Source organism: Sphaeramia orbicularis, chromosome 18, assembly GCF_902148855.1.
Source record: "Sphaeramia orbicularis chromosome 18, fSphaOr1.1, whole genome shotgun sequence".
In the NCBI taxonomy this organism is placed as follows: Eukaryota; Metazoa; Chordata; class Actinopteri; order Kurtiformes; family Apogonidae; genus Sphaeramia; species Sphaeramia orbicularis.
In genome coordinates this window covers 7,567,713-7,595,275 of record NC_043974.1, presented here as the reverse complement: position 1 = coordinate 7,595,275, position 27,563 = coordinate 7,567,713, and the positions used below count along the sequence as shown (strand labels likewise).

The following is a 27,563-nucleotide window of genomic DNA, read 5'->3' as shown; positions in this document are numbered from 1 at the left end:
TGATTGTTATTAAAAATATGCACCGACATTAGGCTACAGGGTGACAAAATTATGTGCACCTGACAGTTGTTCAGTTCAGCAACCCCCACGGACCTCCACGGACCCCCCACCTCTAAAATGAATCTGGCGCCACTGGTCCACAGTGTATCTGATCTTTGCTCAATAAAGGCTCCAGTCCCACCTGCAGTCCTCCAGTGGATTAAGTGGTTTGGAAAATGAATGAATAAATAAACTCATGAAATTATTTTACTCAAATGGCATCATTATAGAATGTTACTTAAAATATTGATATCAGCAAATTCAAGTTTTATCTTGCAACCATTCATACAGTAGATTAAAAACAATGGGCCATGGAAAAAGGAAAATAATTACAACCAAGCACATCACATTCATCAGACTGCTGCAGTATACATAAACTGCGCCATCTCCAAACTCACAAATCTGTTTGCCTCTACATCACACTATGTTTACTTCTAGGAGTCATAATCCTCACAACACATGGGTCATTTAAAGGTCTACGGGAAGGAAACAGATCCAGTAATTTGTAGACGCTGTCCTTTACTTGTGTCTGGCAGAGTATATAAAAGGTGGATATGTGGTAAGTCTACACTTTGAAATGTGTAAATACCACACGTATAAACACAGTGTCAGCCCACCTCTTTCCCATGTGGCTGCTGGGGAAACCCTGTTTCCTCTTTGGTGATAGAAGAACCAGGTGTCAAAGTAAGGAAGAGAGAGGGAGAGAGAAGGACAGAAAAACAGCGAAAAAGAGAAAAACAGACGCCTCCCACGCTACCTGAGTTTGATTCAGCGACAGTGAGGTGTGTTTTTGTGTAGGTGTGTTCACTTACATAAAGTGAGTGAATCAAAATGTATCTTTTTCACTTTTAAAGCAGCTTTGATGACTTCATTCATTGTTTTTATAATAAACCAAAGACTAAGCACTCTGACTTCTGTTTGTAATATATCTGTCTATAAGTGAAGGAGGTCTTTCTTCTGAAATGAGTGAAAGAAACCACCAAACAGGAGGAAAACTTGTCTCAGGAAAGATTATTTTATGTCTCCCCTCAGACAGCAGAGACATAAAAGAGGTGAGAGGCAGGTAGGATGAACAACAGATAATAATAATAAAAAGGAGCTGAGTGATGTAAGACAAGGTGAGCCATGTGAGGTCAAGCCAGCCATTAGGGAAGAATATCAGAAGCCACATTGATGAGATTTTATTGATAGGAGCTTATCAGTCAGATTTTTTGGCAGATCTTATTGACCCCTGAGGAAAAAAGTAAAAAAAAAAAAATTGGTGCATTTTGTTGGTGTTTGCATTCTGTTGTTGTTTCTTGCTGAGAACTGTGGCTCCTTCTACTTCAACTTTTCAGCAGTGGAGCCATAAGATCGGACAATATGAATGGTTTTGCCCTGGAAATCTTCAAAAAAGCAAGATTTTCCTTCTGGAGAACTTTCTTGTTCAGTAAAACTTAAAAAAAAAAAAAAAAAAAAAAAAAAAAAAACCTGCTGCTTGTTTGCTTCTTGTAATACATGAATGATTAATGTGAAGTTGAATATGAATATAGTTTTAGTTTATTTTACTATGAAGTTTGGTATTTAGCTCATGTTGCTGAGACGATTGATTGAAGTTGTAAATCGTACATAACATTGATGCATTTTTTGTCATATTGTCCAGCATCAGTGAAAACACACGAGTCGTGTTTTACAATGCACTACTGTCTGAAAAGTTCTGTTGATGAGGAGCTTGCGTGTTCTCCTCATGTATCATTTCTCTCCAGATAATCCAGCTTGCTCCCACTGACCCACCATAAAGACATGCACCTTAAGAGGTTTACTAATCAATTTGCATCACCCATGGATGTGAATGTGACAATGAAAGGTTGTTTATTTGTATATGTCAGCCCTGTACCCCAGGACAGATGGATGCATGGATGGATAGATGGATGGACAGATGGAACAGATCATGGTTTGGGTCAAAACACAGTGTACCTTTCTGCCAGGACATCTTGAGGCAAAACTTTTCCATGTGCTTATATCACTAGCATTTATGTTTCAACCACAGTTACTCAGATGAATCCATTTGAGAGGAGCAACAAAAGCAGATCTGTAGCCAAAAGAAGCACACACCTTTGAGAAATCAATCCACATATACAAAACCATATATGCCAAAAGTCAAATAAGAAAGCAGAAAACAAAAACACTGTAATAGTCAGTGATGTACACTGAGTTTTAGTTAACTCTCCAGACAAGGAGGTAAAGAGAAGTAGACATCTGTACATCACCTGATCTGAGACAGATTAAAAGCTCCCTCTCCTCTTTTTTCCTCTTCAGAAAGTAAGAATGCAAAACAATAAAGGTCCCAGTCGAGAAGAGAAATGTGTAAGGCATTTCCAACTTTTGATCAGCCACTTTTGATCCAGTTTTCTTTTGCTCTATGTAGCTGTTTTTCATTTGAGCTTTGTTGTTTTGTGGTTCCCACTTGAAGCCACATGTCTGCCATTTTCAAAGATGTCTGTTCACCCCACTTCACTTTGACCCCAGTTGTCTCTGGAGACAAAATGAAAAGATGAAGAGGAGAAAGGAAATAAACAGGTTTTATTGTAAAGAAGGTCAGGAAAACAGAGGAAGAAGGGAGGGAAGATGGGATGTTTTGTGACTGTTTTGTGGAGGTGGACTTGTAAGGTAGCCTGCTGGGTTACAGCCACACACACAAATACACAATCAGATGATAATGTCCAAAAACAGAACAAAACACAGTGACACAGACAGAAATTAATCATCATTGTCCAGTGTCTTCAGCTCCCTGTGACCCATGACCACGTAAAATGCGTTTGTCCGTAAAACACATAGACAAAAAAATTCTTAAACACATCTTCAAACTGAGGATGTGTGCCAAGAGCTGATGACAAAACCAAAACCTACATCAGCCCACTAATGTTCAACAAGAACAGTGGATGTCTGAAGCACTTTTTCCACTGGCAGACAAACTGCTAAGTACAAACACAAAAAAAGCATATTTCCGTCCCACATACGATACTAAACACTAATTAAGAGAAGACACAAGAAACTCCATGTATGCACACTAAAAAACAGATAAGAACAAAATGAAACATACAGAGTGAGAAACTTGCACACTTATGACTGAAGTTTATCATTTACAAAGTCCTGCTGTAGATAAACCTATGTCCACTTATGCAAAGCTCCACAGGACATGTGAGACAGGTCAATTTGCTGCTATAGCTACATAAAACATAAAACTGAATGTAAAATGGTCAGAACAAGCCAGTGTCTAACCATGCACTGAAGAATTTCTGCACTTGTTTAATCCTCTTTTATGAAGCAAGACTGCCAAGAATTTGCTGTCTAAACCTTCTTGCACTGAGAATTTGCATGAAAAGCTGCCACAGTTAGTTTATTAATCAGTGAAACCAATCATTTCATTGGTCAATGGTCTTCTGTATTATATTAAAACATAACAGATTGAGGATATAACCAACAGATAAATCATGCATATATTCTAATTGTAATTACTGTATTTTTACATAGACAACACTTACATACAGACTTCAAGCTCTTATGATTTCTATACAATTATGACAATGACTTTGATGTTTTGTCGTTACAAGGAAGTAAAAGTATATTTAAACTGTTAGGTTCATAGTAAGTTCAATAGCTAGCTCGATCCATAGACTGGATTGAGTGTAAGTGACAGAAACTGATATTTTGTGCATAAAACTGATAGAATGGGATTTAATAATCCTGCAAAAAGGCAGTAGCAGGAGATGCCATACCACAACTGTTACCACATTAATATTTGCTGGATGCAGCTCTTCTGAACCCTGGCCCCCCATCTGCTTGATACACTGTACTTGGGTGAGACACTGAACGCTGCATTGTTTGGGACTGACAATTATTACTTCTCTTATAACTACTGCAACTCACAGCGCCTGTCACAGCTGCAGGATAACAGTGGTCTACAGGCAAAATACTTCTAGAATAACATTAGTGAAATTTTACCAACAAATAAAACAAATTAAATCAAAAGTGCCGGTTGGCTGTAGTTTTCAAGTTAAAGTATTATGTTAAAATGTAACATCCTATGAATTAATGAGAGAATATGCTTTACTCAAAAGTAGGGCTGAAAAATTTTGGCCAAAAATAAAATCCTGATTTTTTTCCTCTAAAAACTCGATTTTTGATTTCGATTTTTGGGTAAAACTCTAAAAGAAAACAGAAGTCGGCATGTCGTTTTCGTGTGCAGTCCGCAATGCAATCCACTGCCCCTACTCTGGCGTGTGATGATGTTTGCGTTGCTGACATTTATTTATTTTATTTAACCTTTATTTACCCAGGCAAGCAATTAAGAAAAGATTCTTATTTACCAATGCAACCTGATCAAAGAGCAATGGCTCCTGGAGGGGAAGGGGGTGGGGGGGCTAAAAGTAAAAACAAGGTTAAAACAATTACAGAAACAAACAGTTGATAAATAAGTACATTAAAACAGTCACAGTGAGACATGTGAGAGACAATTACTCAACAGGTGCAACAGTCAGCCAAAATTTAATAAGTTGGTTGAGCTGCTGTCTCTGACAGATACCGCCTTCAGGCAGAGTTTGCAGCAAAGAGAGTTTGCAGCAAAGAATGGTTTGATCTTCATTGGAAATTTCAAAGCTGTACCAATTCCACAAAACCGACTTGCTCTTGCTATTTTTAGTTACGAACTTTTCACTCTCCTTAGCAAATGCCATTTGTGTACTGGTGTGTGGAGACCAAAGATGTGGAGACTGCTCTCACAGTTAGGAGGAGGAGCCTAAGGTCACCCGGAGGCATGTGGCCCGCAGACACAAGAGAGATGAATTTCAATTTGAGGATTACCCTTTTTTGGACATCGTCCAAACTAAATAATTGATTAATTGATTAATCGTGCAGGTGCAGCCCCATTCAAAAGGAATGTTTGTCTCTGAACAACAAAGTTCCACTTCAAAACACTATCTGCACAAAGAATACATTCACTTTTCACATTCCTTCTAGTGCAGGATTTATACATTCATAATCGAAATATTCATAAACCTATGTATTTAATAACACTTTATCATATATCTTGAAACACTCACCTCCAAGTAATTTTAGAATTTGTTTTAATTAAAGAATGTAAGATTTTGTACATTTTATCGTTGAAGCAGACATCCAAACAGCTGAATGTCACTAATTTCCACATCACTTTGACTGGCACTCTTACTGTAGTTCCTCTTCTTCTACTGTGGTGTAAAGCAACCTGAGGGGAGAACTAGCACCACCAACAGTTCATCTCAAGTCACTTCCCTTGTAATATTCAACTTCACTACATTCAGTAGTCATCTAATGACATTAACTTTGTGGATTTAATTATTTACAGACCCAAAAAGGCAAACAAAATGGGATTGTTAACTGAAATGTTCAAAGCCAATAGAAGGCTCTATATCTTCTGTGTAATGCATTGGTGCATTAGTAAACTAGCAACAGGCTCAAAGACAATTAACCCATGAAGACCCAAACATCTATCACCGACCAAAAGCATCTATTGATCTAAACTGTTTAATACCTGTTGATCCACTAATCCTACCAATACATGTAAATAACTGGTGTAAAATACAGTTTGTTATCTTTTCGTGGTCATCAGATATAGAGCCCGACCAATCAATGAGTATTAATCGGATCGATTATAGCGTATGACCAATTAATCAGCATCGGCCAATATGTAGCTGATATATTAACTTTTTTTGCTGCGCGGAGATTCTGTCGCTCGCTGCTCCGGTGTGTGTGCTGCCCGAAGAATAAGAGGAACTTTAAAGTGAGTTAGTTTCACTTTCACTCCAGCTCGGACAACGACGCTATCAGCCCCCCACACACAATCACATAATCATGGAGCTACCCCCGAACCCCCACCAAGGCGAAAATCACGCGTGAGCACGCACGCTACCGCATGCTCTCACAAGATTGGACCGCTAACACCCCCCCCCCCCCCCCATTATGAAGTGTTCACCCCCCACACACACCCATGTCCATGCACTTACTGTCTACCTCACAGTTTCATTCTGCCAGAAGCCTGGGTGTTAATAGTGTAGGGGAGACTGGGGACAGTTGTAACACAGGTTAGCTGTAACTCTTGCAATTGCTTCAATCAGGAACAACTTAGGACTCACGTAATTCACTCTGCACATGCTCAGTTTAGTCCTTAGTCCACATAAGAAGTTGTAGTGCTGTGAGGCAGACACATCAAAATTTGTGAGTGAAAACATAATTGCGTGGTAAGTAATATTTTTTGCTCTAATTATTTTTGTGATTGCATAGTTTGCATTTGTAAATTATATTTGTGAGATAAGCAAAGATTTATGCAATTGTAATCTACCTGTCCACAATTATCTAATATAAGATTATTATATCCTGTGTGGATCAGTGTTCTTATTTCATATATCGGCCAATATATCGGTTATCAGCCAATATCGGATATCGGCCAATATATTGGATACTGGCTTTTTTTTTTAGCCCCCAATATTGGTATCGGCATCGGCCCAAAAAATCCCATATCAGTTGGGCTCTAATCAGATATGACCCATTTGAACATTCAGAGGTTGCGTAGTGAACATGGAAACACCGTCATCTTCTACAACATTGATTCACCAGTAAAACCCATGGAGTTGGATCAATGACAGTGGATGGAAACACCTGATTTATGTACAATTAATGATATATTTTACAGAAAATGTCACTGTTTCTGCAGTTTTCTCTGTTTTGATATAATAACCGTGACTTTTAATCTGAGCTTTAATGAACATCTACACCATCAGTAAATTAAATATCGGAAAATACCTGATTTATAATGATAGCATACAAAATACAGAGGATACTATTAGAAATAAATGACGATAAATCACTTAAGAAAGGTTAGATATAGAGAAAATTTCATTTGGGAACTGACATAAAAGTAGCACTGGGTCTTTATGGGTTAAATCGGTTATTGTAATCATCTTTATGCCAATTAATTGACAACAAAAATGCCATTACCACATTCTAACTCTAAGTCCCTGTAGTATTTTGCAATTCCGTTTTACTCATGCTATTCCTATAATACAACTACTTGTGCTTTATTTATTTCATTGACTAATACCACTTCAGCTTCCACTCTTTCAGCTACAAAAGAAGAGGAAAGAGTCCCAAGCAAATGAAGAAGAGGAGGGGGTGATGTGTGTACTGGATAGGGGTAATTAGCTGTCTAAACATTTGGTGTTAGCTCTCATTGACTTTTGTCCACCTGTTAATCCTAATGGCATCCCTGGCTCATTGACACCACAGTGTGAGTCCTCTCCGGAAACACACACACATACACACAGGCGTTTATGTAGATACACAACAGTAGACACACACACACACACTTCTGTGTAGTGCTTTAAGCCCAAAGAACTGTGGAGAAAGGAGGCAAATGTGATGATGATCTGCATGTGGGTCTTTGGAGAGCTGCCTGTTTAAGGAGCCCTTCTCTCTGGGCAGGTGAGATACAGAAGGAATTTGCCTTCCACAGCCAACACAAAGGAGAGGGGAGGGTGAGGGAGGAAAACCTGAAGCAAAGAGAGAGATACAGACAGCGGGAAATGAGGATGACAGAGGTACGCTAAGTAAAAATATCAGGTCAGGTTTATAGTAGGGAATCAGACTAAAAAAAAGTCAGGATGTGAAGGAACGCCTAGCAACAAACAAATAAGACACAAAAAATAATTTGGAGCATTTTTTCTAAAGTATTATGCTATAGTTTACATTCAGTATATCTGCATGCTAGAACTTACAAACACTTGGACATTTTCCCTGTGATTCCAGACTAAAGGTAACTCTTCCTGTTCTGCCATGAAGTGCTGCAAGCAAGTTCTTTGATCAAAACTGATCTAAACATCCTGACATGTCGGATCAATTAGAAGAATATTATCAGTCACATCTGTGTGCCTCCCCAAAAGGCAAGTTATATCAAAAAATAAAGTTGTGTTGGACCTTTGCAGAGATTAAACCTTTTTTTTTTTTTGGAGGGGGGGGGGGTTATTTCTTAAAATTTTTATTCAAACAGAAATGATTTTGTGGCATGATCACAACTGTTTATTGCAGAAAAAGGTGTAAAGAGTTAAATTCATTGAAGGGTGTTGTAAATTATTGCAGGAATTTGTTGAATTGGTGCTACATCTGCAAATTGCCAGAGGGGCAAACTGATACTTGTGCGTGCATCAGGGAGATAAGCAAGACACTTTAAAAAGAAGAGAGAGGAGGAAAAAGAAAATCTTGAGAACACACACACAAACTAAGACAAAGGACACTTTACTCTCTTGCTGTAAGATGCTGCTCTATCGTCTAACTTGGCAGATATATCTCAACAGTAACAGGATGTTTTGGCTAAAGCTAAACCCCTACACAACCACACACAGCCTCACGGGTTCCCTCACCTTTCACATGACCCGTGTCACAGGTGGAGTTTAGAGTGGGGAATCTGTCTGCTTTGTGCGTATGAGTCAATGTGTGTGTGTGTGTGTGTGTCCGTGTGCACAGGAAAGCATGCATCAAATTAAGTGTGTGTTTGTGGTTGCGCAGCATGACGGGTTCAAAGGAAAACCTCCAGGTATACATTACCGCTGAACTCCCTCACCTGGCTAAATGGAGATTCATATCTGGGCAGGGATTAATACCATGCACACACACACACACACACACACGTAGAGCCAAATAGCAATGAAACAGTGATGTATGAAAGGCTTTATGCAGAATTAATAATTAAAAACTATGTTTGTGAATATGTGTGTTTATTCACACTAAAACTATGACAGTCTATTGTAAATCTGAAAATTCATATTAGAAATATGAAAATCTATTTTAAAAAATGCCTTAATATTAGTTGTGTGTGTTGCTCTTTAACCATTAAAAGTGGTGGAATTTGTACATTACCTGCACAAAACCACATATAATAATACAATAATGTGTAAAATTTAGAGTCAGTGTATTTGGAGATGCATGTTTTTCTTTTTTAATGGACACTGATGACTAAGGTGTTTGAATTCCAACAGACACGTTTGGTACAGACACACATTCTCCACTAGGGGGTGTTGGTGAGAGCACTGGGACAGATTGGGAGGGAATATTGGGAGTGATGGGAGCTGGAGTGTGTTTCTGTTTGAGACAGAAAGTGAGGAAATAAAATAATCTTTTGTCAAATTTGAAATGAAAGAAAATCAACCTTGACCAAACGCCCTCATCCTCACTGTAAATGTTTCTAAACCTCATGAATGACCTTTCCGTCATCTGTAACTGCTCTTTTCCTCAACTTTAAGATTCCTCAGCACTTTCCCCTCTCCCTCTGTCCTCTTCATCTTCTGACAAACTCCTGTAAAAGAGGGCGAGGTCAACCACATTCCCAGGGACACACTGGCCCACCTTCACCTTTAGCTTTATGTCTCCATGGCAACTAGACTTTCTGCTCAACAAACCAGTAACACATGGGCATGACAAAGATCTTAGCCGACCGTTTCAAAATTCAAAACACTTTCACCCATTGCATTTCTTTAGCATTTTCCTCATACATCATCACTTGGATCGGCATGCATTTTTGGTTTTGTTCCAGTGACTGATTAGACTTCTTACTGCTCCTGGACCAGATATTCTGCAACTCAATGACTACTCTAATGGTAACAAATAATTCCAGGTCTTTTAATCCCTGGAAAGCAAATAATTCCTCATATAATTAAATCTAAAATGGGGAAACACCCTGTATCGGCTCAGACATCTCAAAGCTCACCTGCAACTTATTGAGACAAGATACATTAACTGTATCAGGCGGGTTGCCCCAATGTGAGACATTTTTTGTATTTCGGACTTCTGTAGTATTTTACAATGTTAAGTTAACATGGTAATGTAATAATAGTCTTAATAAAAATATATAATGTAAAGCTTAAGTGTCCCACATTGGGCAGTGTTCCACATTAGGACAATTCACCTAAAGGAAGCCACCTGGTTGTTATTTGTGTATGTCTCTTTGTAAACAAGTCATAAATGTGCTAATACATGCATATTGCGTCCAAGAAAATACTGGATGGAGATATAACTAAGTGTTGAGGATGATTATGGATCCACAAAGTCAAGAGGTTCATGCCTTCCATAGCTGATGTACAAAACTTGTGACAGCTATTGCGCAGGCCTGATTGGACACGCCTGGTGAGCGGGCGGGGCCACGGGTCATGAATTATTAATGACATATGAATATGCATCATATGGAGCCCAGTAGAATATTAGATGACTGAGTGAAAGGCTTGCACTGATTTCTGAATTTCAACCTGCAGAGGATGCAGCGACACAGAGGTGAAAATAAAAAGGATGGCACATGTGCAGGATGAAGAGGAGCAAAGTATGCGCAAACGCCAACATTCGCACCCCTCCTGCTCTTAAACGTACTTAGCAGTGCAAAATGAAATTCATCTACACATCAAGTCATGGCAGAGCAGCTGAAGTAATGCAACTGCTCTTTTCGGCTGCAAGGTGTTTAACTCAAAACGAATCAGCATCTCTGCGCTGTTTTCCTAAAGTTTTCTAATCAGATTATAGCTTAGTAAACATGAGTCAGAGAGCAAGTGCTGTCACCTGCAGAAAAGGATAAACGCTAAGAAAACGCCTGTCCTCTCTTCTGCTGTGACTTTATTAGGACATGACCAAGTTATATTACGCACAACGCCTTTATGGGTCAGGTAACACAATGTGTTATCAGTGACAGAACAGGCATGTTGTGTCCTCAGTGTTTTAACTACAACTCAACCCGCCTTGTGGAAAAAGGGAAAAAAAAAAAAAAAAAGCCCAGCGCGCACCATCGTCGCGCTTTCCCCACGCACAGATTAATTTAGTTTGAAGCTTTCCACAAAGATAAAACATAGATGCAGGCTAAGAAAAGTGCGCCGTGGTTGGCATGTTACTACAGGTTGGCTCCTGTTGCACGGAACCTGGAAGAAGAAACGTGATGCTCAGAGAAAAGGAAAGAAACCCGGTGCGATCTTTCACGAAACTACAAAAGTAGAGCTCATGGATCCCCGTCGTTAAATGTGCCATAAAAGCTCAACGCAAAGGTGTATAATTGGCTTAATTACATGCAGGAGGTTATTATTTTCATTGCAACAAAACGGAAACGCCAACGAGATTATTATTAGAGCTGGAGTATAAGCACTTGTTATAAAGCAGCCTCTCTATTTATAAACTTTAGGGGAGCTTGCTGAGAGCCGCTGGTGTCCCGGCGCCGGCTCAGTGTGCGCGGCAGGTCTCTGGGTTTTCAATCGGATAAGTTCAGCGGGAGAAAAGCGGTTAGTCAGCTCCGAATCACTGCACAAAAAGAAAGCGCACTTACCGCAGAGTCGGATTGCTGCACCGCGACGCACAGGGTGAGGAAGAGCAGAGCCACGGAGAGCTGTCGCAGGCTGTTCAAGTCTTTACTCATCTTGGGGATATAAAACAAGGATCCGCCTGCGTTAACACTGACAAACTCTTGGGCTGCCTATTCGCATGACATAGCCCTGCTCCCCCCCTGCACCACTGCTCTCAGTGAAATAGAAATAAGAAGAAAAACAGTACTTCTCGGCAGGTTGATTGTTGTTGCGCTGGTAGAGGCTCCTAATGGTCCTGGCACCGAGCGCCTCTGTCGTCCGCCTCTCTTCGACTTCCAAACCTGCCCAGACGGAACTACTTCCCACACCCAGAGCGCAGTGATATCAGCTCTGTGCACCTTCAGCAAGACATACAATTCATTAAAAATAAACATAGAGGACGAGTTTCACCACAAACATTGCTCTAAAAAAGAGGAGAAGCGTGCGTAATTTCATCCTAATGTATAACGCGCTTCTGCTGTTTAATGTCCCCATCCATTTTAAAGAATTCAACAAAGTTAGGACCTAGTAAGGGCGGATGGATACGCAGTGCCTTCCTCCTGCATGCCTATCCAATCCTACCCAACGCCTGAGGCTGTGCAAAAAAGGTTTGACATTAAACCTTTATTTGACATTTTCTATATGCCCAGACATGTCGCATTCCTGCAAGATTATTAAAGGTCAAATACTAACTTTTTGACTTTTGACTCCTGACAGAGGGATGCTTACCCCAGAATAGAAGAGTAGACTTATCTTTAAAGCGAACTACATCATCATTTAGTTCTCATTTCAGTGGTGTATACATTTTAATGGTTTGTGAAGAAGGAATATGAAAAGTTCCATCTGAAAGAAAGAAGCATGTCACACCTATAAATGGGAATATAATCATTAAATGTTTAATATCAGAGAAAATAAGTCCATATTAATATGTATACCAACATCTGCAGTGAGTTGAAAAATGATGAGGAGATTATGTTCATGGATCTGTTTGCATCTACGTGCTTTCATTTTCTTTTACAGCCGCTTTCAGATCCACTTCAGATCATATGTTTCAAGCAATACAACAATAAAGTCATTACGTTCTTACATATAGCCTAAGTTTAAATTAAATCATGGCTTATGTGAAACTCTCAGCTATAGAAGTTAGTAGTTTGTTTTCTTTTTTTTTTGTTTGGTTTTTTCTTGCCTAATTTGGAGGACATTTTCAATGATGATGTTGGTCCAAATTGTGTTGGTATAACTGAAATTATCTCATCTTGAACCAAGAAAAAAATGCATTCACCCCTGTGAAAAAAACCTATGTGCAACTCTCAAACAAAGCACCATTCTGATGTTTTCATGCAGTGTGATTGGGTTATGATGGTAACAATGTGATTATAAACATACAGTTTGATGAAGCAATGGTTTGAAGATTTCAACTCAATTTTTCATCTCCTACAGAGTCCTATGCTTCCTAACTTAGCATTTCCTTTTGCATGGGAAACATCCAACTCATGTATCAAGACAAAGGAGTCCCATGTAGACCTTGATTCTGAATCAATAAAGACTGATAAGCAAACTTGACAGTAACACTAGCACCAATAAGATCTTAACCATAGTAGGATTTCTTCAAATTATCTTGCAAAGTGTGAAACTGGCAGCATCCCAGAATGGATCCATGTGCCACTCCAGACTGGACATTTAAGTATCTGAGCCAACACCGTAACTGCATTTCAGCAACGTCCATCAGAGGGTAAATTAACATGTTGTGATAGATAGTGTTGAAGCCTCACACGGGTTCAAGTAGAACTAAAATAGAACATTCACAGGCTAAAAGAGAACTGTTTGCAACTTGAGTCGGTCAATGTCTGTACTATATTTAGAACGCAAACCTGAGGAGTTGTTATAACAATCAAAGGTTTAGTCATTTTATCTCATAGATAAAATGGATAGAGCTGGGATGATGTACTTGTAGAGTTGCTTAAGGGTAGGTTCAAAACTTTCTGTAGGCTTATATAATAGAATGTAACTACATGAGATCAGACGAGCATTTAATATAACACAAATGTACATTGAAATAACATTGAAAGGGAATAAATAGATATAAATAGAAAACCCTCACAAAAAAATCTTTTCAAGTTGAAATTTACAATCACCTTGTGAGTAGTTTGTAATTATTATGTTTAAGGAACCCAAAGTATGACATAACTGTCTTGAATATATGCATGGTTTGGTTACAGATAATATTGGTGGATGTATGATGGTATGATGTAAAGCCAAAAAGCATCCTTATTTTGAAGAGATACTTAAAAGAGAGACTAACATTTTTCATGAAGAATGCTATGATCAGAACCAGGCCAATGACAGACATGGCCTAACTGTCTTTATGTGATATGAACATTTCTTCTCTGGTGCAATTGGACTGTTCGAGGAGATTATGTAGTCTGTGCTTGGTAAAAACCCGTTAGAGCTGAAGGTATGGAGGCATGAATGACATGTGTTGGCCCCTCCTCCCCCGCTGCTGTGGTGCGCTGCTGAGTTGAAGCGCAACAGCCCGGAGAGCGCAGCAGCGATTTCACTGCTGCAACTTTGGTGAGTTGGATAAGCTCTTATTTTATGAAAGAAATCACCCATAAAGTGCATTCTGTACCAGTGTGGTTGTAGCGGTCGGATCAGTGTGGTGAGATGTCCGGGTTTGTGTTTGGGACTACTTTATCTCTCTGTGTCTCTCTCCGGTAGATGACAGGGTTTTTTGAGCCGTCGATGAGCGCGTTTGAGGTTCCTTGCTGGTGAAGACAAGGGAATCGAGTCTCGACCCTGCGGTTCCCGATCTGCCAGTCGGATCACAATGAAATTCCCGTAAGTTGCTTTTTTCTCCTCTTTTTATATCGCGCTCCAGACTTATTTACTCCATGTTTCGGCTTTGCAGAGTTGGCGCAGCGCTGGTCGAAGCCGCTGCGGGCTCCGGTGCACTTTACCTGCCTGGTAATCACGGCAAAGCACACTAACGAAACGTATTTATTTCTTTTTACAGGATTTGTTTGCTTGCACTCGTCCTTGTGGTGAGATCTGCGCTCGGAGTAAGTCCCATTTGTTTACTATTCCACTTCTTCAAGTGAAGTGTCTCTCCGTTTGGTTTATTTAGAGCGCAGATCCAAGCTGCACAAGACTTTTTTTTTTTTTTTTTTTTTAATGTGGCTAAGAACGATTGAGCTACTAACCATACATTTCTTTCCATGGCGTAAACGGTCCATATTGAGCAACTGTCAGTTTGCTATGGCCAAACGTAGAGGCTACTGTATTTGAAAGCATTTTAATGTTAAAACAGAAGCAGACTTCTTGCATTCGACACGTTTTCGTGTTTATAGTGGGACTTGGATGCAGCAGACTCTCCTCTCTCTGTACATGTCTCCTATACGCCTTTATTCCCTCATGCGTCATGCTGTTCGTGTCTTAAGTCTGCCCACAAATATTTCTTTTTTTTTTTTTAAATTTGTTTGTTTTTAATTGATTTTCCTAAATTTCAACCACAGCGCAGCTTAACCAGTAAATTTTCCATTTCACTCAGTGCCGTTAAATAGCAAATACACTTCCAGATGCGTTTTTCTATTTCTCAACCGTGCCAAACTTCTTCTTTGTTTTCTTGTTCAAGTTTCGGGCTCAAGTAAGTATTTGATGTAGCCTGAGGGAGTGAAAAAAGCAGTTCATATTTGAGTGGGCCCGCTCAGAGTATTTGCAATTCAAAGCCCGCCCTGCTGATGAATATGCAGGATAAGGAGAAGAGGAGACACGCCCATGCGTGCAGGGTATCCTCTGCCCAGATTTACATCTGCTGCGAAAGTAGAGTGCTTCCATTTCACAGAAGTAATGACCTTTCGTACTTTTTAATTTCACCTATGATTATTTGAAGTTGGACAGTATTAAGTGTATATGACTCATCTAAACTCACCATCCATATATCCACTTGTTTCATTTTTCGAACATAATCAGAGATTTTATTAGACGTTGTCAGGACCCAACATACACTCCAAGCAGCTGCTCATTAAACTTATTCAAGCTGATTATTTAACATATTAGCTCTTTAAGAATGTGTAGAACAATTGTATTTGAATGCAGTGAGAACTTTAAAAGGAAGACGTCCTCGTTTCCCATGTAATAATATGTGAATTAATAAAAGCAAAAAGAAAGTAAATTAAACAAGTATTGGCATCAACCCACAATTTTACAGTCACTCAAGTAATGATTAATTGATTAGTTGTTATTTATTAACATAGTTGCCACCTACTTTAGTGCAGAGTTATTTTTTAATTAAAAAAAAGCCATAGTTCTTTGGTTCAGTACCGTAAACATCAACACCATCAACTGCGAGAAAAATGTGCATTCATAAAGATAGTGCAAAAGACAAATAAAACAACAACCAAAAAAATACTAATAATAGTAAGTAATAAAACTCTATAGCAGGGATGTCAAACTCTGGTCCTCGAGGGCCGGTATCCTGCATGTTTTAAATATTTCCTTCTTCTATCATACCTGGAAGCCATTACATCATTATTAGGCTCTGCAGAGCACAATGATGAGCGGATCATTAATTGAACCAGGTGTGCCAGAAGAAGGAAATATCTAAAACATGCAGGATACCGGCCCTTGAGGACTGGAGTTTGACACCCCGTTGTAGAGTTTTATTAATTACTACTATTATTTTGTTTTGGTTGTTGTTTTATTTGTCTTTGCACTATCTTTATGAATGCACATTTTCTTGCATTTAATGCTGTTGCTGCCTTGACCAGTGAATTTCCCCGTTGTGGGATCAATAAAATTTCATCTAATCTAATCTAATCGAGTTTGACACCCCTGCTCTATAGGCTGTATACATATTTATGTAAGAGTAGAATTGCAAGTGATAAGTGCTTAAATCCATCTCTAAGAAAGCTCAAGCTGTAATATTTGGCATATAATGTTAAATAAAGGTACCACAGAAGAAGAGATGGAGGATTAAAATAAGAGGCTACCTTGTTGAGACTCTGCCTGTGATGTGGTGACAAGGGTTAAGATGATAGCAGCAGGTCGGTTCATCTTTATCACTTCCCCCAATTAGAATGAGCAGCCTGCTGCTTTTGATGAGTTGCAACTCATTAACATTACTTTTCTTTTTTGTACATTTGGTGCAGGAATGTCCAAAATGAGTGTCTGTACTACATGTTAGTAACTTTGCACAAAACAGACAATACTAATTCCACTGCATAGTAACTAAGTGCACCGCTCAACCAGCTTAGTCGTAGGAAATCTTCCCGAGGTTGTCGTCAGATGCGATGGAGTCATTAAAGCGAATCAGCGCTAAAAAGCTTCCTGCAGTCTCCAAACAAGTCATCTGATGGAGCCACGTTGACTCTGAATGGCCTCCTCCTCCTACTTTCCTCCTCCCTGTTGTTTTGTGTCGTATGTATGGATGACCGGGTGGCTGAGTGGACGGATGTGTATGTTGTGAGTGGGTTGAGTGAGTGACAGATGAGTTCATTGGGTGGTCCATGGTGTCGTAACCTTGGTAACAGTGTCTTTGATTTGAGTTTGCCTGAATTTGTGGTCTACGTCAGCTCAAACAATGTGGAGTTCATCACGATGACTTCCTGCTGGTCTCTGACTGCGAAATTTTTGTGTAACTGTATACTAATCACAGACAATAGATCTTTATCTGGTGTTATTCATGCAAGCGGGTAAGACATTTCTCTCACATGCTGCATTTACATCTACTAATATTCCACTAATAATGAGAGTAAAAGCCTAATGTAAGTACCTCCATCCACAGCGACTGGACCGATCAGGAGTTCCCAGGACTTGTGCAAACCTTCAATAATCCATTCAATAGGAAACTATTAGCATGTAACAACCATGTAAACACTTAATCTGATCACTTCACTCTGGTTGGAATACATCTATTAGGGCAGTGATTCCCAACCTTTTTTGGCTCCTGACCCAATTTTAACATCACACATTTCTGGCGACCCCAGACATTCAAAACAGAGACATTTTTTTGCTAAAATTCATTTGTTTTTGATCATGTCATAGTCTGCTATACTATGTTGCAAATAAATGTTAATTTTAGACGACATTTAGGCTATATAATATATATTATTATGGATGGAGGCAGAAAAGCCAGGTGTAGATTACTGCACAAAATGAGAATTTTATTTTCTTTGGTCAGGATATGTACAGTCAGTCCAGCTTTTATTTACAAGGCTGTAAATTAATACTGAACAAACAATAACTCAAACTATGAATTATGAAAGAGCTGTAGCATCTTAAACCGGCCACAATGAATATTTGAAAAATAAACAGTACCACAGTGCTTCAGTTTCAGTTTCAGAACTTTTTTTTTTTATCAGTTACTAGAAATTTCAGGTGACCCCACGTGGGGTCCCGACCCCAAGGTTGAAAAACATTGTATTGGGAGGAGGGTTAGGTGAGGGTTTTACAACAGTGAATATGTACTTTGAAACTGCAGGGGGGTTCTCCATATAGAAAAATGCTAAACAGTGAAGAAGAGTCAAAATGGTAGAATCTTGCATAGTTCCTCTTTCAGTGACAAGAACAGACACAAACATAGAAGCAGGAAAAGAGGAGTAGTTTGTGGTACATGTACTGTAGGGAGCAAGTGAGTGAGTGGCGAGGGCCCGGCCATACCCTGTATGCTTGCGAGGCGTGTATGATAAGCCTACACAATGACATATTCTGAAAATGCCATGAAACTGATGTCTAAGTACTGTTTTTCATTATCACACTCCCCGTATTATAAGATGACAATTGACTTACAGTGACTCCTTCCATTTCCTCTGACCTGGTAGCATCATTGCTTGTTGTCTCCATGTTTGTTGCTGCTGCGGCTGCAGCTGCAGCTGTGTGGAATTCCCATTCTCACAATGCTCTTTGTGACAAAATTTCCTAAAAGGCCCGAGTGACGTATGGATTTGGATTGTAAACAAATGGACTGCTTGTGATGGAGTCATCTTGTTCACTGTGAGGGAAGTGATTTAGGTGCATAAGCACGGAAAGACAAATGGATTAGTGATAATTAGGCTATCATTCGGGTTTTACAAATTTGAAGAAAAATTTGTGATGAAAGTCATAGGCTGCTTTAAGGGTCAATTATACATGTTGTCAAATCAAATCGTCCATGTAAACGTTAATTTGGAATCTCTAACAATGATTTCCATTTGGCCAACTGCAGCTACGGGCTACTGACTGGAAGTTTGTTTAAAGCATATGTGTAAGTTTTTATATCTATTTGAAAGAAAAGTAAACTCATTCATCATAATTGTATTGTAATTTATCAAAAAATGGGTGGAGTGCAAAGACATTTGGATTAATCTGAATATTTCATCATGTTACAGCTCTGTTCTACTTTGTCTTTTGAAGCATCCCTTTCTCTTATACTTTGCATTTTGTTTAAAGACCAATCTGAGCCAAGCATAATGCAGAGATAAAAGTTGAATGATGTAAAACTTGTCTTTCAGTTGGCAGCCACATTTGGATTACAACTCTTGTGCTAATAATTTCTCAGGTTATCCACACGATGATGTTTTTACACTAAGATTTGTGAAGTGACTGAAGAGCCGTTGTTAACAATAATGTTTTAGTGAACATACTGTACAGAGTGGATGTGTAGGAGCTGATCCAGGGTCTGTGATGGCTGACGCAGCTGTTGGCACAGAGAAAACATCGCACAGGGGTGAGGAGGAATGATGAGGAGAGAGGATGAGGCATGACGGGAAGTTTAGTATATCTGAACTGAACTGGGAATATATATATATATATATATATATATATGTATAAGGCCTGTAATGGTACACAAAATTTTTGATTCGCTACGTTTTCGGTTTTCAAAGCCACGGTTTGTTTGTTTTTTTTTCGGTTCGGTACGGGAAGAAAGAAAACCCCTCAAAATGTCTTACTAATGTTTAAAATACATTTAGTACCATTTTATTTTCTATTTGATTTATAGAAGCAGAATTATATTATTCCTGTTTTTCTATATTCTATTGTCTCCAAAAATTTGTGGAAGAATGTTCAAAAATTCATAAATGCATTAATTGCACTTTTCCCTGAAAGGGAGTTTTGAACAAACAACAAAAATCAAATCACAGTTCTGTCAGTTCACATTCTGCATAAAAATAACAATAAAAAAATTCCATATAAAGTGCAACATATGGAATTTGGAAGAGGGCAAACTGGTATTCTCTTTAAACAAACTGAAGAACAACATTGACAAATAAATTAACCTAATTATTTATTTTAGGACAGCGAAAAAACTGTTTAGGACACTTTGTGTACTTGTGTGTGTGTGCGTGCGTGCGTGTGTGCGTGCATGTGCGCAGGGCACAACTTGTCAAAAATACAGAGTTTTTTTTTTTGTTTGTTTTTTTTCCAACTCCCAGGTTCTATTCCTCCATTATACAGTGTGTGTGTATGTGTGTGTGTGTGTGTGTATGTGTATGTGTATGTGTGTGTGTGTGTGTGTGTGTGTGTGTGTGTGAGAGAGAGAGAGAGAGAGAGAGAGAGAGAGAGCTAGTGTCAGGGTTTTAGAACTACCGTAGTTCATAGGGGCCAAACAACGTTTGTCTTCTCTTTCCCCATTGTCTTTCACCTGAACCCGTACTGATCCCAAACGGTACTGTAATGATGGTGGAGGGTCTTCAGTCTCTTCCCTTCATGTTGACATCATATTTGTTGTTTTTTTTTAACCTTATGGCAGCAGCTATTTCATATTTCGGGTCGTTGTGCGCTAGTTCCATATGTCCGTGTGGAACTTGCGTGGATTTAAAGTTCTGCATCGAACGTCTTCCGTTCCTATTTCTTTTTGTCATCATACTGTGCCTTTTCGGTACAGCTGTGCACTGAACCGAAATGGTGCGTACCAAAACGGTTCGGTTCAGTACGTGTACTGTTACAGGCCTAACATATATATAAAAAAAAAAAAAAAAAAAAAAAAAAAAAAAAAAAAAAAAAAAAAAAATATATATATATATATATATATATATATATATATATATATATATATATATATATATATATATATATATATACAGGGTGGGGAAGCAAAATTTACAATGAACATTTAGTTGTTTTTTCTCAGCAGGCACTACGTCAATTGTTTTGAAACCACCAAACATATATTGATGTCATAATCATACCTAACACTATTATCCATACCTTTTCAGAAACTTTTGCCCATATGAGTAATCAGGAAAGCAAACGTCAAAGAGTGTGTGATTTGCTGAATGCACTCGTCACACCAAAGGAGATTTCAAAAATAGTTGGAGTGTCCATAAAGACTGTTTATAATGGAAAGAAGAGAATGACTATGAGCAAAACTATTACGAGAAAGTCTGGAAGATACTATTAAAGAAGAATGGGAGAAGTTGTCACCCCGAATATTTGAGGAACACTTGCGCAAGTTTCAGGAAGCGTGTGAAGGCAGTTATTGAGAAAGAAGGAGGACACATAGAATAAAAACATTTTCTATTATGTAAATTTTCTTGTGGCAAATAAATTCTCATGACTTTCAATAAACTAATTGGTCATACACTGTCTTTCAATCCCTGCCTCAAAATATTGTAAATTTTGCTTCCCCACCCTGTATGTATGGGTGCTTCTATAAAACTGGTCCCTAATAACAGGACATGGGGTTAAAATTTCAAACCAGATGTAGGCCAGTGTTATGAAGCGTTTGGAAGCACTTTGGGTCTATTTTTAAAAAATAAATACTGACTGAGATGAAAGAGAAGCTATTTTTCAGATAAAACACATTTTTATATTATTTTCCATCATATTTAATACAAAAATCTGCATGTAGCAAGGTAAAAAGGACACGAAAATTATGAGCTACTTTTTAAAAAAATATCTTTTTATTCTCTCACAGGCACATTTTGGGAATCAAACTAATTATGCAAGGCAGAGTGTTTCACAAAAAAGACCGCTGATTTATATGCGTTTAACTGGCCAGGTTCTGGATGTAACGCAAGTGGACACGATTGGTTACATACAAAACCTGGAATGAGACTGCCAATTCAAGGATTGATACATTTAACACAGTGTCATCATTTATAGTGGTATATAAGACCATTTCAAGCCATGTGGTCCAGATCAAATGCACTGACACCTAGGTAGCCTTTCATGTCCCAATTTTGGTCCTATTTTTTGACCCAGTATTTAATTAAAAATTCATTAATTTTGGGATGGCTCAGAGCAAGAGTATCATTTTTTGCATTTATCTGAGGTCATCATTAGGTACATCCTGGGAGGAAATACATCTAAATTTATCTTTTATTATTGGGTCTAAAAAGCTGCCAAAGTGCCAGGTACTAGAATGTACCCAATTTCATAGAAGCACCCATGTATAATTTGAATATGTATATTCTTTTACTTAACTTTTTCTTTTTTGTGTTGAGTTTTGATTGCAGCATAGGTTGGTTTTACATTGGTACACGCCTTTGGTGACAAATGAGGGGATTAAGTGTTTGGATGAAGCTGGACAGTCACAGATGTGTTTAAAAGGACTGGTGGTGTAATACAGAATATTCAACCAAGGCTTTCCCCTTGGAGACTCTCAGGTTTAGCAAGATAAGACGTGATTATAGCTGCAGTTTGCATATGCATGTATCCAATTTTAACTTTTCTCATTTTCTCACTTATTTTTACCTCCTCCAGATGGGATTTATGTTGCAGATTTTGCAGACATTTGTTGATCAAAAGACAGGCCTCAATCAAAGCTCATTTTCTCCCGATCTGTGTGTCTGGGAAATATTCTGTCAGAATATTCAGAACATATAACTTGTGAAAAACGGGCCTAATCTTTACTTGGATGATTTTGAGGTGAAAAAAATTGGATGAAATCTGTTAATTGTGTTCACTTTTCCCTTTGGAATGAATGGAATAGCATCAGCTGCTGATCTCCAGAAGGAGCAGGGTAGTGAAGAAACCCACTTGACACTGAAACAGGGAGTCATTTCCACTGAGCTGTCTTGTTCTGTCTTGTTCATTGATAAGGATGCATTTCAAACTGGGGCTGGGCAATATGAACAAAAATGCTAAAAGATGATGATAAAATGATCTTGATATCAGTTACTGATTGTCACAATTGATGTCAAATCATTAGTTATTCCAATTTTAAAGGCTGAGTGTTTGTCCATAGACATTATTAAACAACAGTTATGCCAAAGACTGAGTGATTTCTTTGTTGATGTGGGAATATTTGTGTCGAATATTTGGTCACTTTATCACATAGTTTATTACCTCCGCCAAGGAGGTTATGTTTTTGCCAGGGTTTGTTTGTCTGTCTGTCTGTTTGTCTGTCCGTTAGTGTGCAACATAACTCAAAAGTTATGGACAGATTTTGATGAAATTTTCAGGGTTTGTTGGAAATGGGATAAGGAAGAAATGATTAAATTTTGGTGGTGATCGGGGGTGGGGGGGCCCACGGGGGGCGCCACTGATCAGCCTTGGCGGAGGTCTGCGCTCTCCGAGTGCTTCTAGTTATCAATACAACTCTAATCTCCACAGCAATTGTCCTCCTCTCCTCTCCTCTCCTCTCCTCTCCTCTCCTCTCCTCTCCTCTCCTCTCCTCTCCTCTCCTCTCCTCTCCTCTCCTCTCCTCTCCTCTACTCTACTCTACTCTACTCTCATTCCCCCTCCCTCTCCTCAGCCAAATTCCTCCAGAGCTTGGCAGGACTTGTCAGGTTGTCTCTCCTCTCTCCATTCCCTGCAGGTGCTATAGGCTGGAACATTCCAGAAGTCCTAAGTGAGGGGACTGATTGCTGCTTGATTTGTGGTTGTTAGACCCTCCCTCCTACCCCAATACTACTGACTCCCCCTCTTCTCCTTCCTTACCCTTCTGCCCGCCTCCTCCTCCTCATCTTCCCCCCTTGTCCCATCATTACCCTCATTCACCCCTGATCTTTTCTATCACTCTCAGTGCTTCCACTAGTAAGGTAATTCATTAGTTGATTTGTGGTTTAATTTGTGAGCTGTAACCCTATTCCACCCCTCCTGTGGTTTCACGGCTCTTGGTTCTCTTTGTCTTGAATAAATCATTTGCCAAATCCATTCCAAAACAACTTCCTAAAACAAAAAAAAAAATATTTTACTTACTGTCGATACCATGAAGGGACTCAAAGGAGTAAGAGCTCTATAGTATTATTTGATAATCAGTTTGCTTTTTTGGTGTTTTATGTCAGTCAAAATACTGTTACCTGAATTTTGGCACATTCTTAAATGTAAGATTTAGTTTTTTGTACTGTGGGTCTGAATCTTATTTATTTATTAATTTATTTATTTTGCATTTAAAGGGGAAAAAACAGATTTGTAACTTTATTGACATTCAGATTTTTGTCATTTTGCTTTAGTTTTGTTTAAAAAGTAAATGGAAATGGAAAAACATGAAGAAAAATGGAGGATAAAGCTAAAAATTTTAGACCCTTTTTCTCACCCCTCATCACCCATTCAGAATTAAAAAAAAAAAAAAAAAAAAAAAGACAAAAAACACCAAAAACGGTAGTCAGGGTCTCTTGATTCAGTAACAGCTGAAGATTTAATGATAACACAGGTTTCCAAATGAGCTTTATACTTCTAGATATACATTTAATAAATTGGAATTATGAGTTATTGTACTGAATTCTTGTTGTGTCAGAAAAAAAGGTGACAACCACCAAATCACATAATTGTAGGGCAGGGATGGTTGTCAAATGTAACTGAACATGATTAATGACTACACTGTTGGGCTAAAATATTTGACGGGTTGCATATGCGTGTGTGGCGAATTATCAGTATGTATCTGGATTTTTAAGGTGGCAGGAGCCATACATAAGACTGCAGCTTACATTCCCCAGAGGCTTTGGAATAGAAATGAGAATGAATGCTTATGATTTGGGTCAGGATGAGATTAGTCGCGTTTATGAAAAAGTTCTGACACTGTTTTGGAAAGTGGGAGATGTAGAGGAAAGAGTTGTGTTTGGTGTAACTAATCAAATTGTATCGTCTGCTTGTTGAGTTAAATACTGTCTTTTGCCACTTTGTGCATTTTCTCCTTCATGCACTATGTCCTCCCTGTCACTTAAAACCCTGACTCCATTAGGAAAGCTATAAACCACACAGCAGGTTTAACATTCAGCTGAAGAAACCCCTGCTGTTTTTCTCCCACGCCCACAGTTAAGACTCTTCTACCTGTGTGGTGCTTGTGCATTTCTGCATGTCTTCCCTCTCCTATAAACCCATAGACTATGCCTGTGTTTGTATATGTACTGCCATTGGAGGTGCATGCTTGGAAATACCCTCACCCAAAACAAAGACGCACTGGCTTTTCTGCCATATATAAAATACAGCACCCATTATATTATATTTATCCAAACCCTGGCATCTTTTTCTAACCTGTAATCAAGTGTTTTCAGTGCCTAACTCCAACTCTACCTAGTAGTGCTGTCATCACAACCAGCAGTTGAGATGGTGGTTCATGTGACAGAAAATAAGTGACATTGTCCATGAACAGTTTCCAGTTACATGCAGGATGAATATTTTTCCTGTGTCGAAATTATGCCAATAGCAAAGAAACACATTGTCAGCAGCATTACTCGTATGTCAATCACAAAATGTGATTGCAATAGCAGTTTACACAAAAACAAACATCATTTTTGGAGGGCAGGTTTGGTTCAGTAGCTCTCAAAGACAGTTGGTTGTCATCTGTCTTTTCTATTTGTGATGCATTCAGGTTTTATTTGTGTATTTTAGGAGTTGATATAGCACTTGAATCATTGATAAAGCCTTGATTTGGATTGGTGTGAGCCATCACTGCTGTGTTATGCTAGGAGAAGCTGGAAAATGTGATGCTTTTAACAAAACCATTACATTTAACAATTTGCATTGCCACTTCTAAAAGGTTGTTGCAATGAATGACAGGACAGCACTCTCACAGTCACCACATCCTCCTCCCTCTGCAATGCTTTGGCACAGTCACTTTCACATATCAGACCCCTCCTTTTTTTCTTCTTTACCAAGCACACGCTGTCAGTTTGTCCCCCAATTGGTCACGGTGAACTCCGGAGGTCAGAGGTCGCTCAAGCACAAAGGCAGCGAGGGCTTGTGGTTGCAGCGATGGCTTAACATTCCACCGCTCTCCAGATTTGTTTATCACACTTGGTCCTTTGGTTTTTAGACATGCATAGAAGAAAGATGAGCAAAAACAGTGGAGCTAGAGAGAGGAGTTGAAGAAGAGATGGAAATGAGGGGAAAGTGTGTATGTGTGTGAGTGTGGGTTTGTTGTACTCTGCTCGCCCACTTGGGGGGGTGGGTGGATGGGGGGGGGGTGATGTTTGTGAAGGTCTTTAGGCCTGTCAGAGTGGAGCTGAGGTGGGGCAGTGTTTGGCTTGATGCTCGGTAGGAGTGCTGTCTTAGCTTGTTCAACGTGCCTGGTCCCTTCTTCTTAATGCCATCACTCCCTTCAGGGCTGTTTGCACTTAGCACACGTCAGAAGGATTAGACCTCCAATCTACGTTTGTTGGGTTTTCTCCTCTGTCCGTCTGTCTTTCATCCTTCCTTTTCTTACTTCATTTTATTTGTCTTGTCTCTCCTTTCTTTACTTTTCCTTCCCCTCATACCTCACCTCTTACTTTTAATACTCTGTTATCTTCATGCCAGATTTGGACAGAGTCAGGAAAAGAGGTGTGCTTTTTTTGACCTTCTCAACTACACCTTAGCTTTCTACCTGTAGAATCCCAGCTTTTATTTTGTGTAATTTTGGTACAAATACCTTTTATTCCTGGGACAGAGTTTAATACCGAACCCATGGCAACTTAACCCCCCCAGGGTTTTTTGGCTTGTTTTGAAGTTAGGAACCTTGACAGGTTCAATTCCAGCTTTCCTTTGATGCTCCACAACATCATTACTTTGGCATTAGACACCAATTCAGCCCTTTAAGTGAAAAAAAAAAAACCCCAAAAAACCTCTTCCTCTTCACTGCAATTATCATATGCATGCCTGTGCAGTGGGAACACATCTTCTTTTGTTTGTCCTATTACTGTGGTGGTCTGAAAAAATGCACCTGCAGGGCCAAATGTGTCTTTGTTTGTCTTTCTAATTACCATTAATGTTCTTGAATCGAGACATTAATTACAGATTCCAGTGAATGTACCTGATTGTTGTGGGGACTAAAGGTGCACACGTACATATTTGTCCATTTTAAGGCAGTCTGGCAGATCTGGCTGACAGCAAATGTAAATAAAACCAAAACAAATGTGTGCGCAGCTCTAATATCCTGTTTAACTTTACCCTTAGCGCTGCAGTGCTAAGTTTAAACGCGTAGAAAAGCTCGACTAAAGATCCCTTTGTCTCTCTCTTACTTGAACAGAAACTGTGATGACTATAAATTAGTTTGCTCAGGAATTACTGCCATTATTTATTATCTGGAATTTTGTGAACAAGTCACTTTTGTTCTCTTATTGTGATGATAGAAACAACTAATGCACAAAACAATGAGGTTTTTGATTCTGAGCATAGTGTCGATACGGTTTATTATGGACAAATTTCTGAACATCACAAAGGAACTCATAATATCTTTATATTGGATTTTTCTTTGTTTATTTCATTCTTGGCACATAAAACATACAGAAAGTACATATACACATAGACAAACAGCATGTATGCATGCACTGTATGTACATGTACTGTATATGCACAGATAAACAATTATGTATTTACATGCGGAAACATTGCGGTGCTGAGGATCAAGACATTATGTTACATCAAGGTCGCAACAAGTGTTTGTGATTGTTCTGTACAGTCAAAAGGAGGTGTTGTTCCACTTCTTCCACAATCAGAATATGTTGTGATTTCAGTTGTTACATTTTCTAAATTTTTTTTTGTTGCTTTTTTTTCTGTCTTATTTTGTGATATGCTACATTTTCTCAGATGTATTATTACCCTCAAAGATATCATAGACACTTATGAATAATAAAAACTGATAACACATTCAAGGGATGAAAAAAACTCCAAATGCAAAACATTTAAATGTGCATTTGTAGATGGTTTTTATTGGAAAACACAAATATGTTGCCAGTTATTTTGGATTATTTTCTTCCCCTAACTTTCCAATATTAGGGACACCCCTGCCATGCCCCTGCTTGTAGC

General features: G+C 38.8%; 2 protein-coding genes across 4 annotated transcripts in view; one reads left to right on the top strand and one right to left on the bottom strand.

Annotated features, from left to right (window-relative positions):
- The window catches only part of col4a5 (collagen, type IV, alpha 5 (Alport syndrome)), a 59,145-nt gene extending 47,444 nt beyond the window's left edge, over positions 1-11,701 (bottom strand). The window contains exon 1 of the mRNA XM_030162036.1: positions 11,402-11,701. Coding sequence (XP_030017896.1) covers positions 11,402-11,491 — 90 coding nt within the window. The 5' untranslated portion in view covers positions 11,492-11,701. The remainder of the gene's footprint in view (positions 1-11,401) is intronic.
- A 2,181-nt stretch (positions 11,702-13,882) lies between these two features.
- Positions 13,883-27,563, top strand: part of col4a6 (collagen, type IV, alpha 6) — a 197,995-nt gene continuing 184,314 nt past the window's right edge. For all 3 annotated transcript variants that reach the window (XM_030162034.1, XM_030162032.1, XM_030162033.1), the window contains exons 1-3: positions 13,883-13,988; positions 14,136-14,255; positions 14,431-14,476. In XM_030162034.1, coding sequence (XP_030017894.1) covers positions 14,245-14,255; positions 14,431-14,476 — 57 coding nt within the window. In that variant the 5' untranslated portion in view covers positions 13,883-13,988; positions 14,136-14,244. The remainder of the gene's footprint in view (positions 13,989-14,135; positions 14,256-14,430; positions 14,477-27,563) is intronic.